The sequence below is a fragment of the Zeus faber genome, assembly GCF_960531495.2.
Source record: "Zeus faber genome assembly, chromosome: 19".
Taxonomy (NCBI): domain Eukaryota; kingdom Metazoa; phylum Chordata; class Actinopteri; order Zeiformes; family Zeidae; genus Zeus; species Zeus faber.
Genome location: NC_137206.1, coordinates 10,850,224 through 10,868,458, shown reverse-complemented (window position 1 = coordinate 10,868,458; position 18,235 = coordinate 10,850,224). Strand labels below are relative to the sequence as shown.

The window sequence follows — 18,235 nt, the reverse complement described above, 5'->3', positions numbered from 1 at the left end:
CAATCACAATACTGTATACCAGTCAAAAAATAATCCAAAAGGAAAATAATACATAATAATACATATATATCATTACAAAATAATACAAAACTAAAATAACAAATAATACAATGGTTCAGTCCAGAGGTTCGTTTAGTCTTTCTTTTCTTTCAACCTTTTATTTATTTGGTCGTCATGGAGGAATGCAGACCAAAGACGGAAAACTATGCACTTATCCGAATCCCAACGCTCCTCCCCCTCCTTCATCCCCACATGCGCCCGTAGCATCGCCGCATAGATTCCCAGGCCAACGAGAGGATAAATAAAACGCATACGTTTCGCTCCTCTAATGCGGTGCCTAGGTGTAGCGCACCAAGGTAAATTAAATCACGAGCCGAGTGGTTTGCCCCCCGGAGAACTCCAGTGTGTTTGATCAGTATTGATCAGTGGACGCCTGCTGCATCCTGGCACACAAGCACAAGACACTGTTTAACAGCCAAGCTCTGTTTACACTCACCGAAATGACCTGAAGCGGGTGGATGGATGGAGAGAGAGAGAGAGAGAGAGAGAGAGAGAGAGAGAGAGAGAAAATTTAGCAAAATACTAATGCATCAACCAAAATACCAAGATAGAAAAATGATTATGAAACGCGTGGACTAAAACACAAAGATAGAAGAAATAAAATTCCTCAAATAGCGTTTCCATTATCCATTTGGCACAGACTTGTATAGCCACTTATGCTGAGTTCCACTGAAGTCGGAACTCAGAAAAGTCATACTTCCTACTTGGTAGAGTGCAATTGGAACGTCCATTTAAGTTGGAGTTCAAGTCAATATTTCGGTGTAGATCGCAGGGTAGAACAGAGTTCCCTTTAGGGAACGTTGGTTTTTATTTGAGGACATCTGACTTTGATTTAAACTCCCTTGGTTTTAATCTCCTGTGCAGATGCCTGTAGAATTATCAAGCTTCGCCAAACAAAATTTGTTTGTCAAGCAAAACACAAATTTTCCGCCGGCGTCCATGTTTTCCCCGAAAACAAAGACAATGGAACCCGTTTGGTTCAGAAGCGGGGGACTACTGATTTGGTATTACAGGCTTCAATGGATTTCAAGTTTGCTACCTGAAAGAAAAGTGGAGAGCTCCAGGTTTATTCATCGCCGCACAATGTCTTATTTTTTGGGGAAATACACCGATTTTGTGTGATATCGCTCCATGAGTTTGTTGAGCCGCTAAGTAGAGGGGATCACGACACGCTTCGTCATCCAATGGTTTTCCACTCCTTCCCTGTGTAGATACTGGCGCTACAACGAGGACATGAGGACCATGGACCCCGGCTACCCCAAACCCGTCACGGTCTGGAAGGGAGTGCCTATATCACCGCAGGGGGCCTTCGTCGACAAAGCCAACGGTAACAGTCCGGTCGATTCTGCCCGTCGTTCTGACCCAGCGGCACACACATCGCCGTAGACAACACGCTCTACCCGATGCTCGACACACCGAAGCATCGGTGTGCTGTGTGCGGCGACACTGCATCGGTTGATTTGTGCCCCAGTTACTGTGCCCGTGGCAAAGCGCTGCGGCGGGAGCGCATTCGGAAGCCAGCGCTCGATAGGGTTAGTCACGCCGGGAAGAGGCTAAGCTGTTTAACATATTGCAGTGAAGGTTAAAAATAGGTTGTCTTGCGTCTTGCGGTTTTCCAGTTTGATTCACTGTGTCAATGAGTTTCCCCAAATAAAACACGGTATCTAGCGATCTGCCTACTCTGTCCTGCTCCTGCCATGAGACCCAGTTGGACCGGTGTTGTCAGAAGCAAAGAGGAGGGGATCTGCCGCTGGGTGGTCATTCCGGTTCAGGCCAGTTGGCCCTCGCTGAGGGGGTGGGGAGGCGGGCTTTATTACCGCCATACGACTCCTAACGCCTTCCATCGATCAGCAAATGGGGTAACGCGAAGACCGAATAAGAGCTTCAACCATTGGACGCGTTAAGGCAGGCGGAGCGGCCGCCTGGATCCTGGCAGCGTCCGTGTAGGAAAAAGCAGGGCAGGTGGTCAAGAACACTCAGGCCATCTGTGCCCGCGACTCCTGTGCCAGTTCCTTAGCTGGCCGTGTGTGTGTGTGTGTGTGTGTGTGTGTGTGTGTGTGTGTGTGTGTGTGTGTGTGTGTGTGTGTGTGTGTGTGCGTGTGCGTGTGTGTGATGCCAGGTGGACGGAGCATCAACTTGAGCATGAAGGTTGAATCAATGTCCCTGGAAGGTTTTTGGCTGATAACAAGAATGTCTGTCTGTCCGTGTACGCGTACCCGTGTTTGCGTCTACTGCATGTGCTAGGAGCATTTGCCCGTGGGCTCGTGGCAGCACGCGTACGTCCGCCTGCTCGTAACTGATCTGAGCCTCATTCGCCCCGCCCATCCGCAGAGACGAGAGGGTGTCAGCGAATGCATCCATACCGCTGACCCAGATAACCAGGTGTAATTGAGTACGCCCGCCGCTGGTGACGCTAGTGTGTGTGTGTGTGTGTGTGTGTGTGTGTGTGTGTGTGTGTGTGTGTGTGTGTGTGTGTGTGTGTGTGTGTGTGTGTGTGTGTGTGTGTGTGTGTGTGTGTGTGTGTGTGTGTGTGTGTGTGTGCGTGCACGCCTCCCTCCCCGGGGGGGGGCGACGCTGACCTGCCTGTAAACCCACTGTAGCTCGCGCCCGGTGAGCTTTCTCTCACCTCCAAACACCCTCCGTCTGGCTTTCCCATCGTGGGCTTGTAGTGTTTCCGGTCGGCATTTTGGGCTATTTGTGTCTCTCTCTCTCTCTCTCTCTCTCTCTCTCTCTCTCTCTCTCTCCCACTCTCCCCCTCTTTCCCGTCGCCTCAAGGAGAGCTTTCTCGACCAGACCCCGTCCCCGCTTCGGTCTCGGTGATCTGCCAAACGCGGCCACTCTCCAGTGCAAAGACTAGCGGAAAACTAAACAGCAGTGCACAGCGGTGTACTTTCCTTTGCCGTGTCGGCTAATTCTTCGCCCCCACTACAAACGTTTTTTTCAAATCTCAACAGATCTCGAAAATGTGAGAGAGTCCCCCCCCCTTCCCCCCACACAAATAACGACTTATCGTGATAGATGTTTTTTTGGGGCACTTTTTTTGTCCCTTTTGTATGTGGAGAGCAACGAGAGCAACCAACAGTTTCCATTCAACAACAGCCTCCTCACCTCATGTAGCCACGCAAGAGAGCTTACCGAGATTACCAGAGTCGTGCGTCTCAAATTTTGGAAGTCTCGCGCGATCAAACCTCCAGTATCCAAACATGGACGTACGTGGACCGTACATGTTGCAGCGCGAGCTTATGCTTCGCAGGCGTCGGCATTTGCCGCCGTGACTGCTGTGTTGTTTATGACTTCTTCCGCGTCAGTCGGCTTGGCTCCCGATTGGCTATCGCTCTTTCCCCCGTGACAATCCACAGCCAGGTCCCCCCCCCCCACCGGGCCACATGATGTCGTATCGTAAATATTGAACGTGTTTAATAGCCGGGATTTGCGATCGGTGCCGCCGGGACGGGCTTCCGGGCACATCGGGGGGAAGACAAAAAACACTCGTAACATACCTCACACCACAGGATAATCTGGCCAAATAAATCATTGGAACCATCGAAAAATTGCTCACGGTTGCCGAAAGGCGGGGAGTCGGGCCCAAAATCTGCGTTATTATCTTGTAGTGTGCACCCCGCTGAAGCCGGTGTTGACTGGTTGATTGAGGGGTTGGACGAAACCAGTAGGAGTTGACCGTCCGCCGGGGGAAAGAAACCACAGAATCGGGTCGTTTAGCCGTCCATTTATGGCTCCTCCAGGCGGCTCGCTCACTCTTGTCTTCCACAGGCCCGTGTAGAACCTCTGCTTTCCAACTAAGGTCCGGTCTTTTCTTCTACTGATGTTGGCACCAAACCGCCTCTGACTCTCTCTCTGTCTCTCTGTCTCTCTCTGTCTCTCTCTCTCTCCCCCCGTCTTCTTCCAAAATTAATCTTTTCCTTTAAGACCCCGTCTTAAAAGGGAAAAAAACCCGAAACCCTGCTGGCCCCCGACGAGCGCATTACCACCTTGCCGGGGATTAAAAAAAAAAAAAACGAACAAAAAAAACCGCCCCCGCCACCACTTCTCAGGCGGCCGGAAATTGAGAGCGTTTTCTGTTTCTGGAAAGACTTAACTAGTGAATAACAAACAGAATAAAAACAAAGGGGGGGAAAAACATGGCTTTGCGCGACTGAGGAAGGGATTAAAAATTCAGACGGTCCATTGTGCCAAGATTGTGTCAAAGGCTAAAAGTGCATCTATATCGGTGGCTTGCGTTTGAGGGACGGGGAGGGAAGTAGGGAGAGAGAATTTTGCATCTTTCCCCGTCGCTTCCCCTTGAAAAGCCAACTGAAAGATCAAAACGTCTGAAGACTGTTTGAGTCATGCAGTGCAAAAAGGGCGCCCTGCCCCCGGGGACATCCGTCCCTGCTAAATAAAGATGACATCCTTCCGAGACATCAAGTGTCAGCTTTTTAATTGGTGTGGCATCAACGGCGTCATCAGCGCTACTTACTGTTGTGGCTCCAAGATAGGGAGCTGTCCTGGCTATTTCCTGGCACGGGTCCCCAACAAGGGCGTTCTCAGCCGACGGCCTTGCTCTAATTGGTCCTCAGGATGGTGGATGTACTATTTGGTTAGATAGCGCGGATCAGGACAGCAAAATATTCAATGCCGGAAGTCAGATTTCATCGGCTTTCACAACTTTATCCGGCCGCCCAAAGTTCTCAATAAAAGAATACATGCCATCCGAAAGGGAAGTCAATCGGACTTAGCGCCGCCTGGCAGATGAGGAAGCGGCTTTGAGGCCGCACCCCGGAGCCCGTTTGTGGAATCAACCCTTGTGTTCTCTCCTTTCTCAGGCTTCACCTACTTCTACAAGGGGAAGGAGTACTGGAAGTTCAGCAACCAGCGGCTGCGCGTGGAGCCGGGCTACCCCCGGTCCATCCTCAAGGACTTCATGGGCTGCGAGGCGCCGGCGGATCCCGGGCGGGCACCGCCGGGCGGGGGCGGCGGCGGCGACGACGACGGCACCTCGGACGTGGTGATCGAGCTGGACAACGAGGCCAGCACGGTGAAGGCCGTGGCCATCGTCATCCCGTGCGTGCTGTCGCTGTGCCTGCTGGCGCTGGTCTACACCGTGGTGCAGTTCAAGAGGAAGGGCACGCCGCGCCACATACTGTACTGCAAGCGCTCCATGCAGGAGTGGGTGTGAGGGCGGCGGACCGGCGCGGGGGGCGGGGGCTATGGAGGGACGCGCCCCTCCGCCGCCCCCCCCCCCCCCCCCCCCCCCCCGTTTCCTGTGGTGTGGCTCGAGAGACGCAAACAACTGATGAAAAACATAAAACAGCTGGGTGGGGGTGACGGTGGGTGGGCACCTTGGGACATCCGCAGCGCTTTAAAGCAACCGCTCCTGCTCCCCCTACAGGCCCGGCGGGTGCGCCACCAAAACCACCCGTGAGAAACTTTCGCCGCTCAGTGACTCCGCCACACCCCGAAAAGCCTTTTTAACTAAACACGAGGAGCGGAGCTACCATGCGTACGGGGAGTGGGGGGCGGTACCTTTGCCTAAAAAAACCCCCCCCCCCCCAAACACACAAAAAAAAATAACAAAACGAAAGAGGATGACGCCACTTTGTATGGGAGATTGCTTTGGTTTATATCCCTTCCCTCCCGTTCTCTCTCTCTCTCTCTCTCTCTCTCTCTCTCTCTCTCTCCTCTCTCTCTCTCTCTCTCTCTCTCTCTCTCTCTCTCTCTCTCTCTCTCTCCTCTCTCTCTCTCTCTCTCTCTCTCTCTCTCTCTCTCTCTCTCTCTCTCTCTCTGTGCTGCGCAGTGCAAACGCTCTTCAATGGGGAAGAGGAATGTTTTTTTTGTTCAACGTTGCGCTGCGTCGCTGTTCATCATATCAGGAGGGTTTGTTTTTGTTCACTTTTGAACTCCCCCACATACACACACACACAGACACACACATATACACTTATATGCACACACACTTCTTTTTCGTATGCTGAAAAGGTGAGAGACACAGATCCCTAACAATCTCCTCTCTCTAATGGGTTAGTGTCTGGGTGCCCTTTTTATTTGAATTTTTTTAATTTTTAATTTTTTTTTTAATTTTATTTATTTAGCTTTTTTTCATTTTTATTTTTTACTTTTTTACTTTTTTTTTCCCAGGAGAGAGGAGGTTGCTTTCCATTCCCTTTAACGTCCTCCTGAAGAAGAGAACAACCCAAACCAAATAAAAATGACTTTCTCTCCAAGAGGATCGCAGTTGTTCACGTTTTTTTCCTTTCTTTTTTTTTTTGTTTTGTTTTGTTTTTTGTTTGTTTGTTATCTGCTTTTTTTTGTTGTTGTTTTTTTTTTGTTTTTTGTTTTTTCCATCGGTGATGGTCTTTCATTTCTCTTTCCTTCCCCTCTCTGGGTCCTTTTTGGGAGGAATCCGGTTTGGGGAGCAACTCTGACTGTTGTGGCAGTCTGTCTGAGACACAGGGGCCAAAATACTCTGCAATATTTTAACTCGCCTTAATTATAAATCATACTGTATTTGTGCTTGGTCATGTCGTTGTTATTACAGTATTTTTATTTGTATACTGCGTTGTTTTTAAATTTGTTTATAAAAGAAGCTAAAGGAGACCACGAGGTTCCGGTGATTTCTGATTTTGCATACGACGATTATCCAGAATCCTCAGCACTGGTTTGTTGAGCCGATCAGAATAGATTATAGGGTCAGCCTGTATTGAGGGTGATGTATCATGTTGTAAAAGATATAAAGAGTAGGTAGAAGGGTTGTGGAGAAAGCCACTATTTTGCGCCTGTTGAGATATCTGTTTCTGCCGAACTTGCTTTATCATTTCCACGGGAAAGAGCTCCGAACTGTCGTAATTGGGAGTCGTCCATCGATATTAGGTTGTCCTTAGCTCATGTTCCCCTTCAAAAATAATACATTTTCAAATGTACTGATCAATAAATTGATCAGTATATTTGATGACAATTTATTTATATATATATATATATATATATATATATATACATTTTTTATTTTTTTTTCATGTGTTTGGTGTGCATCTGAAGTGGTCATTCTGTACGGTATATCAGATAGACGTGGCAATTTTAAAGAAGAAACAACAAACCTCTTGACTGCCTTGTCTGTTTTAGGAAAGCTCACCCAAGTCACAGAGGCCTAAACTCTCCAGGATTCTCTCTTTATATTTGTTCCCCACCTGAACGAGGACCCGGGAATGGCGACACCAATGCAAGATCAGTGCCTGTGTCAAAGTGCATGCAAGCATTTACATCCAGCTACTTCCGCGTAAACCTGGCTTTGGTCCTCTTTTAAGAAAACAAAAAACAACAACTTTAGAAGGGACTTGATACAACTGAGAATATTGGGTTTGCATTTATTTTTGTGATTTAAAATATAGCCCCCCCCCCCCCCCCCCCCCAAGCCCTTGTAACTCAAATTTGCATTGAGACCTTCAGCAATCCCGGCTGGTGTATTTGGAATATCTCAGCCGCTTTACGCCGAGCTGTAAGTCGTGTTGTTTAACTTATTGGCCTGGAGAGTTAACATTTTCGGTCACAAAAATCCACCTCCTAGTGAACATGTTGTGTCCATGCTTTCATCGCGAGTGCTGTTCGAATGTGTCTGTTTTCATGGTCGCATCCGATTTTTCTTTCTTTTTGTTTGTTTCTTTTACTGCTTTCTGGATAAAACAATTTCAACATCTCTCAATGACTTATTTGTGTAAGACTTTGGGGCATACAGACAAATGTCCTGACAGAATGAATAAATTGATCAGTATATGATTAAGAACCGCCTCGAAATTATTTTCAATCGTTTTGCTGTGATTTGCGCTGTATTTGAGCTCAGGTGCACACAAAAAATAATGCATAGCTTGCGGAGTTAGTTCTGTCAGACAACTTGACAGCGACACACACTTCCACGCCCTTATATGGGCCAGCCTAATTATGCAGGCAATCCCTCCTTCGCTGCCTGCTTTGCTGCCTGCTTGCTGCGTTGCTGGGCTCCCTCTTACTCCACTGCATCTACCTATAGACTCTACTCCTCTGTTCCTGTGTTTGCTGTACACCTCACCAGCAGTGATGAGCAGTAGACGCCAAAATCAAACCATGCAAAATAGATAAAGATCATTTTAAAGTAACTCTAAGAGTTGTCTGTCAGAACTGCTCTCCACCAGCCGCTCAAAAGCGTTCACCGAGGGCTTTTCAATTGGCATTGGGGTGAACAAGCTTGTCCTTGCGTCCAGAACAAAATTTTGGGTGCCAAGGTAAATAAGGATATTGAGTGGAAAAAGCAGGCAACCCTCGGCCTCGGACGGAGAGTTCCAACCAGTCTAAACGGCAGGAAATACAAAAATAAAACATAACATTTGTGTTGATTTGGGAAATGTCCCAGTATTTTGGGGTGGCTTGATAAGCATCAGTTGCCTTAGATGTGTGATCCCCCCTCGGTGCGGCCCCCGGCATTTACTGCAGATTGTACGTGAAACGGGAGCCGTCTGAGTGGAGCCACTGTTTGTTTTAGCTACGCTCGGACACGTTTGACATACAGTTTCTGACAACGAGTGAGCAAGAGGTCAAGTTAGTTTACAGACTGCAGTCGCACCACTCTGCATACTTGTGTGTGTGTGTGTGTGTGTGTGTGTGTGTGTGTGTGTGTGTGTGTGTGTGTCGAAATGCACATATCAAAATAATACACATTTAATGCTTAAAGTGCAAGTATCATGGTCACAGGAGAGCTCAATGGTGAATTGACCTCTCAGTGCTCAGACAAGGCAGCCATGTTTCCCAGGGCTTCTTTCTTCATCAGTGATCACTGGACCTGCAGTGCAACTCACATACAATCGTGGGTTAGAGCTACAATGCGCCGAGAAAGAGCACAACTTCACCCTGAACAGATCCAAAACTGGCTCGGCGTAAGTTGTTTTTTTCTCCCCGAGGCTTCTATTTTCAGCGAGCCTTCCTGCCTTTCCACCCCCCCCTGCCGTTGGATTAAAAGCTGAGCACTTGGAGTAATATATTTTCATTTATCCGGGGGCCCTGAAAAAGTTAATGCTGGCTATGATAGAAAGGTGTCAGAACACACAGTGCATCACAGCTTGCTACGTATGGGGCTGTGTAGCTGCAGACCAGTCAGAGTGTCCATGACCCCTGTCCACCGCTGAGAGCCCCTACAATGGGCACGTGAGCATCAGAACTGGACCATGGAGCAATGGAAGAAGGTGGCCTGGTCCGATGAATCACGCTTTCTTCTACATCATGTGGATGACCGGGGTTCGGGTCTGATCCGATCGATCATCTATGGGATGTGCTGGAACAACAAGCCTGATCCTTGGGGCCCCACCTCACAACTTACAGGACTAAAAGGATCTGCTGCTAACGTCTTGGTGCCAGATACCACAGGACACCTTCAGGGGTCTTGTGGAGTCTCCACGGGTCAGAGCTGTTTTGACGACACAAGGGGGAGTTACACAATATTATTGGTTATTTGTGGTGGTCTTAATGTTGTGGCTGATCAGCATATATATATATATATATATATATATATATACACACATACACCATTGCTGTGTTCGGTGTGAAAGATGAATGCCCCCCCCCGATTTAGAATGGACCCCTGAAAAGGTATAAGGAGAGGGCAGGGGGTGAAGAGTTTTTTGTGTTTTGTTTTTTTATTACAGCTCCCTAGAATGACATGAAATAAATCTATTATACTCCACGGTGCAGACTAATACACACGAGTGCACACACACACACACACACGGCTCAAGGTAAGAAAAAAAAAATCCCATTCCCCTGTCTGATGGCTTCAAACGAGGGGTCCGGTAAATGCGTGCCGGGAAATCTGTTTCTAATTTCCACCAGTTTCCATCATTGGTTCCAAATGGTTTTTCGGCGGCAGTCGCACCTACAGTGCTCGCTGAAATGTGGCTTGGAACAACAACACCTTAATGCGTACAAAAACACGCACCCGGGGAACGGTGGACATTCCAGACACTCCGGTGCGTTGCAACTCGCTGTTGCATTGTGGGGTCTGACTTTTATTCTTTATCTAATTGCTGATACTTCTATTCCCCCTTGGCATCGTCTGACGGACTTTGAGACCCCGGTAGTTTGAATTTAAAGCAAGTGAGAGAACACATGTATAATAGTTCAAAACAGTGTTACTACATAGTAACTAAATGTTATTGTGTAATTAACATCTTAAACGCCATACGCCATAATGGCCGTCACCGGTTGAAATCTGGAGTTGCATCTAAGTTAATCAATGGAATTTCTCATTACAGTCTCTGAATATTATTACCAGTAAGTATTATTTTAAAAAATTACATTGTATAATATTGAATGTTTACCCATTTTTATTAATTAATTAATTTAGTTTGGCTACATCATTTTCTAGGCCTTTCTTTTAGTGCATTCTGAGATATCTGATGCAGTTTTAATTGTATCATTTGTTGTAACATGTCGATGAATTCCAAAATGTTGCTTAAAACTTTCATAGGTATGATCTAACCTATTGCTACCTACTAGGTTAAGGCGCAGAAAATACTATTTGGGTACATGCAGTAGATGCATTGGAATTCAGCGGCTCGTTAATTCCCAGCTGTATTTTTCTGTTTTTAAAGAATTGATTGAAACAAGTCATTTATTTACAGTAAATGATTTCAGATCTTATATTCAAATCTTCCATTTAGCCAGTGGATTGATTCATAGCGAAATTTTGTGCAATATATATAATTTATACATAATTTATATGTATATACATTATATATTTTATGTAATAATATAATAATTTATTTACTGATAATTGAATATAAAAAGTTTTTTTAATATAAATAAATATAACTATAACTTTATAAACATCACTTCCTCCCATCCTGCTTGCTTTCATGCAAGCTTCAGCATTACATATTATTTCTTTAATTCCAATTTCCATAATTTCCCCCCCTGGGGCTCTATGGTCTTACTCCTGAATAAAAATAAATTGAACTTATCAATGCCCATTTTGTAGTGGACGTATGAGAAAACCTGCAGGCACCGTTGCCCGCCTCATATAATTGCTGCAGTGTTGAGCTCACCTTTGTTGTCAACGATGCACGTTGACTTTGCGGGCTGCGAGTCCCAATAGGCCTTTATTTATTTATTTTTTGTTCCACTGTCAACCTCGGAAGGTCACATTTGAAAAACCCTCTGGAGGCTCCTCTCTATTTATCTCCGTCTCGCGGATGTTCTGCCTGGGCGGCATCAGCCGGCGGCATAAAGCCATGAAACTTGACCTCGTGAAGAAGGGCATTTGAGAGGCCTTTCTCCGTTTCCAAGCCCAACACAGGGTTATAAATTCAAAGATGCCTTCTACGTTTGAGATCTTCAAGTGTATACCTTGAAATAAAACACACGGAAACACCTTTTGTGTTTTTATTTTTTCAAGAAAACACTTGAGATTTACGCCGCAGCCAAGGTCTGGTCAAAGTGTACGGGGAGAGTATGTGTGTTGTTACTTTGATGCGACACAGTGTTTGAAAGCCCTCGCGTTGTCTCTGGGATGTCAGCAGTGTAACGGCGGTGGAGTGAGTCCTCTGGGTTTGAAGCATGGCAAACAAAAGCGACCGCGGTTCCTATAGCTTCACCTTGGCCTCCCTATAGCTGCACCCTCCACCGTCCTCTCTCTGCGGGATTCTCATTAGCGAGGCAAACACATTATCCATGGTGACTTTCATACAGAGGGGTACGTACAGAGAGACCGGGAGGCAATGATCCGCGGTGTCCCAAGCGAAATTAGCTCCATTAATCACACCATTGATTGGTCAATTGCGTATGTCCCAGAATGCAATGCTGCGATCCGTGCCCCCTATACCCCGCAAACCAGCACAACCCCCTCCTCTCCTGGCGAACAGCGGTTAAGAGCTCAGTGTAGGGAAGAACGAGCAAAGTTCTACGGTTGAGTATGAAAGATGAATGTGGGTTTTTTTCGAAGCGGGATATAGTATTTTGTTTGAGACGTCTGCGTCTATTCCGGGGCGCTTTTCTCACATCGTTTGTGCTTTTTCAATCTCAGGCAGGAACAATCAATACTTGTCTCTTTTTTAGATTAAGAAGAATTGGGCTTGGAAACTTTCCTCTTAGTATAAGGCTTGTGGCAATTTCGGTCTTTCCAAAATACTCTCTTGGACTTTCTCACTCCAGCCCCCGCCTTTTCTACTTGACCCAGAGGGTTTTGATTTGTTTCCTTTTGTTCTAAGTCTTTTCTTCTCGTTCGCAGAAGCCAGATTTGAGAGGAGAGGATTAATTTGCTTACCGACTGTGCGACTCCGAGACAATTCACCTGCGCCTCGATTTTGGCAACGCAATGAGGTGGGCGATCATGGGATCGTCAGAGCGAACGGCTGGGGCAGGATATCGGTTTCGCTTATTGTTCTGACCCGCTTTCGCTCTGCGCTCGGACCGTGAGAAAAAGGACGGCCAAACGGACTTTCCCGCTCTGTGTTTTTCCTTCCATGACTAACTCTTTAAACATATAACCAAAAGGGAAGTCAGTTCTGGGTTATCAGGCCACGAAAGCTATTTTGAAGAGAGAGAGAGAGAGAGAGAGAGAGAGAGAGAGAGAGAAAAGGGTTTGCTTTAATGACCTGAGTGGGTTACCAAAGCAGATGGTCCAGCTGTAATAAACAAAATGTTAAATGTGTGTTTTACGATGCCACTAATGCCACTGGTGTTTCACAGTTGGTCAAACAAGATGCTGGACCATCCGCCTTCACCAGGTTAATGACTCTGGAAACCAATCCTCCATCGATTCATGTGCGCAGGTTGGATTTTGAGGCTCCTTCAGCCCGGAAAAACAGGAGGCACGAGATAGGATCTTTCTGATGTGGAATTTAGCACCATTTTTCAAAGCAAATTTAATGCATTCAAAAACACAACCACTGAGAATACATTTGTTTTGTTTTTTTGTCCTCACCCGGCACCCCTGGCTAGGACTGCACAACCCTCACATTGATTGGTCTGCCAACCAGATCGTTGGGTGAAGTTCCCTGTGCCATTCCAAATGTCTGTGTTGTGCTCTTCCTTCTGTTAAGCCCACCGCTGTCTCTGACTCCCCTCTTACTCTAGATCTGTCTGTACCTCCTGAATATCACGATTTAGGGGAGGTGTTCAAGAAGGTGCGGGCACTCTCTCTGCCGCCCCATCGCCTGTACGGCTGTACGATTGATCTACTGCCTGGTGCCTCCCTACCCTCCAGCCGCCTCTACAGCCTGTCCTGTCCTGAGTGTGAAACCATGGAGAGGTACATCACCGAGTCACTCTCTACAGGGATCATCCGACCTCCTTCTTCCCCCTTATCAGTTCTGCCTTTGATCCCCTGCATGGTGCCAGTCTTCAGCAAGCTGGACTTGTGTAACACCGACCACCTGATCCTCATCCGGGAGGGGGATGAGTGGAAGACGGCATTCAACACCCCACAAGGCCACTTTGAGTATTTAGGGATGCCTTTCGGCCTCTCCAACACCCCCGCCGTCTTCACCAACTTCTACTGGCGTTTTATTAGGGACTACAGCCGAGTGGCTGGCCCTCTCCCCAGACTCAACTCCCCCACGTCTCCCTTCGTCTGGACCCCTGCTGCTGAAGAGGTCTTCTGCCAGCTCAAAGAACGCTTCGTTTCAGCTCCCGTCCTGGTCCAGCCCGATACCTCTCGGCAGTTCTTAATCGAGGTTGACGCTTCTGATGTAGGAGTGGGGGCCGTCCTCTCCCAGCACTCTGGTCCTCACTCCAAGCTTCCCAACATCGTCTCTCCCCGGCAGAGCACAACTATGATGTAGGCAACAGGGCCCACAAGAACCTCGCCTATATTCAGTCCGCCAAATGACTGAACTGGCTTCAAGCCCGTTGGGCCCTGTTTTTTGAACAATTTAATTTCTCCATCAAATATTGCCCGGGGTCAAACGTCAAGCCTAACGCCCTATCCCCCCAGTTTGACTGGGAGGCTCCACCTAGTCCTGACCCCATCCTGCCCTCCTCTTGTGTTCTTGGGGCCCTGTCTTGCTAGATCGAGTCGGTGGTGCGGGATGCTCAGAGAGCACAAGCCGACCCTCGAGGTGGGCCTCCCAACAGCCTGTTTGTCGCCGTTCGTTCCCAGGTCCTCCAATGGGGGCGCAACTCAAGGTTTTCATGTCAACACAATGTGGGACGGACCCTCTCCCTTCAAAGAGGAAGCTTCGGGTGACCCTCTATAGCTACTGAAACCCGGGAGTTCATCCTGGCGTGCACCAGCTGCGCTCGGAGTAGGGCCTCGCACCGGCCGCAGGCGGGCTTACTCCGTCCCTTACCCACTCCCAGCCGCATTTGGTCACACACTTCGACACCTTGACCAAACTTCCCTCCGCCCAGGAGACCGCCAACCTCATGGTGCGCCATGTCTTCCACCTGCACAGCCTTCCAGTAGATATCGTCTCCACCCGTGGCCCCCAGTTAGTTTCCCAGGCCTGGAATGCATTCTGTTGGGTCTTGGGAGCCATGGTCAGCCTCTCATTGGATTTCATCCACAAACCAAGGGGCAGTCGGAACATGCCACGCCTCTCCTGGTTCCAGGCCTGGCTGGCACAGCTGCTCCTCGTCACACTCATCACCACTCTCCATAAGAACCCCGGCTCCTCATCCAGATCCCGGCTGATCGTACCTAGTGTGGTATTCTCCAGAGTGCTCTCTGTTGGATTCTCATGTATTTGTTTTGTGTCTGACCCTGTCCTCCCCTCGTCTTCAAAAAACCTCCCACGTGCCTGCCTAACCCCCGGCCTGTCCACACTCCGAGCCCTGTGCCTTCAGCCTGCCTGGACCCTGAACAAACCACCTGCCCTTTATTCCATTCCCACCTCATTTTGTTCCCCCTTGTAAATAAACTTTCTATACTTCCCCCTTGGTGTGTGCTGCGTCTGGGTCCTATCCACCTCATTCATGACAATTTGACCAATATGCCTGCCCACTGTGTTGTGGGGATGGTCTGGTTGAGCAGTCACACTTGACCTGGATCAAGATGATTGGGATCAGGGTGGCTGCATACCTGTTGGGCGGGGCAGGATGTGAGGATCGGTGGTGTGAGAGATCCCACATGAGGCAGCGGAGCTGAATGTGAACGTCTCCAACATGGAGGAAGTGTGGCCATCGAGCCTGTGGAACAAAGTGCATATTATAACCAGAGTGTGTCTTTACAAAGGAAGAGGTTGAGAGCGCTGGAGCTGGACCCACTACTCACAGGGAGCATGGCCAATGGCCTGAATAGCTGTGTGTGTGTGTGTGTGTGTGTGTGTGTGTGTGTGTGTGTGTGTGTGTGTGTGTGTGTGTGTGTGTGTGAGTGTGTGTGTGTGTGTGTGTGTTTGTGTGTGTGTGTGTGTGTGTGTGTCAATGGAGAGGAGCAGTGTGTAGGTGTTACTGTTTGAACTGGACTCTGTGGCTGTCCATTGTTTATGCCATTATATTTGTGTGCAAGTGTGCCAGTGTGCCTGTGGCTTCTTAATCCATCCATCCATCCTGGTATGGGAGCGTTTTATTGCTGGGTCAGACACACATGGAGCAAAGTGATTTTTTTTCCGCCCCCCCTCAAGCGGCATATATATGATTCATCACGCACAGCTTGTAAAGCAGGTCAGTCCACCAGCAACAGATCACACATCGCCGATACAAAAACACTCTCCGATGAAGAGCTTTGCGAGGGGCCCGCGTGATGCAAGCCCCCTGGAAGATTTCCACCTTGAGCTGGTCTTATGTGATCAGATTTGGTCTTTTCAGTGACAGAAGCAAAAATTGCTTGACTTTGTTTGACCCCGGGCAAGCAAAAATAGCTTCTGTGGAAAAGTAAAAAAGAAAAAAACCTGTTTCTTAGATACGATTTAATTGTATTTAGACTAAATCGGTATCTTAGAGCATTCCAAGGAATCTTCATGAGATCACACAATGATGGAAATGTAAATTTTGTGGAAAAATTCAGTAAAAAACAAATCTGTCAAAAATACATGTGGGATGAAATCTTGATGTTTGGGAACTCTACTCCTGTTTTGCCGCTGGTCTTTTACTGTTCTAGTATCAGTTTCATCAAATAAAAAAACGAATGATTCAATTTCTTTAAAGTTGAGCGGTTCTCACCGTGGGGGCCGGCAACACCCCAGGGGTCCTTCAAGAGCTTCCAGCCGTACAGTAATAAAAATAACAATAGAAATCTTCCCAGATTACGGACCCAGTGAAGAAAATCATATGAAATGGGGTCCGTGGCCTAATGCGTCTCAAATTGAGAGATATGAAAAACGTTGAATTGCTGGTGTTAAGATAATCAATGGCTATTTGGCACAATCATTTGAATGAAAAATCTGCCTGTTGTTTGACCTATTTCAATGGAAAAAATATTTTCCTGGTCGACAACAGTTATGCATACGAAAATGTGACAATAGACCTCCTTTCTCTCACCCAAACAGCCCGCAGCGTACAGGACTATGCACTCAACAAGAGACGGATGTACACAAAATATGTGTGCACCCTAAACAGAAAAAAACATCCACTGTATATGGATACTGTATTTTCAGCAGATACTGTATTTCCACCCAGCAGTTGTGCTAGCGCTGCCGCTGTGGCTCTCTGACACAGTTACTGAGCAAGCCCCCCTGGGGGCTCAGACTATCGCCTTTACAGGGAAGTCATTATGGAAGTGGATTATAGACGACAGCAGAATCTCACTTCCAGAAACTCCTGAGAACTGAGAGACTTAAGGATGGAGAGGTTCAGGAAAAAGCTTATTCTTAATACAGAGTATTTGTCCTTCTACATCTGTTCTGTACCAGTCAATTAAAGACGGGTCTTTATCGCTAAATAAGATATACTGTATGATTGTTGCCTTCTGCAATCCTGCTTTGGGAAAGGAGGCCCTATCTGCTGACCTTAGCCGACGTTTGATTCGACGACCAGTGACTTCTCAGATTCTGATCTGGCTTAATCTCTGCCCTAATCCCCAAGCACACAGTAAACTTTGACCCGGTGAATTTATGAGATGATAATCTCACCATCCGAATTCACCGTTTCTTGTTTACTCAAGACCGCAATGTCGGGAAGGATTGAGGATTAGCAACAAGCGATGATGGGTTCAAGCTCACGACCAAACATCGCGGCAACAAAATGATCAAGAGAGGACGGAATGAAAACAAGTAAACGGGGGAGAAAAATAAGCTTGTTGGGTTTCCTTTGGGGATTTTGCTGGGTGGGCGGCCGTCCAGCTGCTTAAGCCTGTCATTTGGTGGCCATAGCAGATCGCTTCGGCCAACCTCTCTGAACTCACTGGGGCTGGCCAATCGCACAGTAACACTATTTGGCTCCCGCTGCGTGCGGCAGGCGGTGCCGCAATTGGGGCCCAGCGGAGTGTGAAAGGAACATTGTTTCTATGAAGTAAAAAGAAGAAATCATTAGAAAAGATATTACAAAGAACTGTTTTCGCTCTCCTCCATCATGAGAATTGTAATTGGGAGTGGTCTAAGGAACGTTTTCAGGGCGAGGCATCTTGCCGCAGCCCATTCAGAATTGGTTTCAACCCGGTATCGTACTTTTTCGTGCTCATAGTCACGGAAAGTGATCTTTTGAATCATGTCCCAGTGCACGATTTTCCAACTTTTTTCATGCTACACAGAACAAAATATTAACCAATGCATTGAAATTGGAAGATTTGTCCGACTTTTTTAATGATTCACAGAACTAAATATAAATCAATGCATTGTGCGCCCTCTAGTAGTATGTCAAAAAAACAAAAATAACAAAGGGTAAATGCTGTGTATTACGGATACTCGGATTTATCCGATTTTTGCCCTAAACCTTCTCAAAATTGAAAACTAACCACCAAGATTCAAGATTTTTATTTGTCACATACATATACATACTTCCATACATATATGCAGTGAAATGTAATAAATAACCACCCTGATAAACCAACAAACTACAAGATGATTTGTGACCATAAAATATTTGATTCGGGGCAAAAACATTTTGGAAAACGGGAGAAAAGGCAAAGATACAAAACTGTGTACATAAAAAGGAACTACTCATCCTATAAACCATTGTGAATGATACCTTGACCTCCAACCTAACGATGGTAAGCTTTAACTCCGCCTTCTAGCTTTGTCCTTATTGGCTTTGACCATTACAGCATGTAAGGTGTGTGTGTGTGTTT

General features: G+C 47.1%; 1 protein-coding gene across 1 annotated transcript in view; it reads left to right on the top strand.

The window, feature by feature from the left end:
• Positions 1-5,258, top strand: part of LOC307245246 (matrix metalloproteinase-16-like) — a 68,318-nt gene extending 63,060 nt beyond the window's left edge. The window contains exons 9-10 of the mRNA XM_080020719.1: positions 1,272-1,387; positions 4,884-5,258. Coding sequence (XP_079876845.1) covers positions 1,272-1,387; positions 4,884-5,236 — 469 coding nt within the window. The 3' untranslated portion in view covers positions 5,237-5,258. The remainder of the gene's footprint in view (positions 1-1,271; positions 1,388-4,883) is intronic.
• The last annotated feature ends 12,977 nt before the right edge of the window (positions 5,259-18,235 follow it).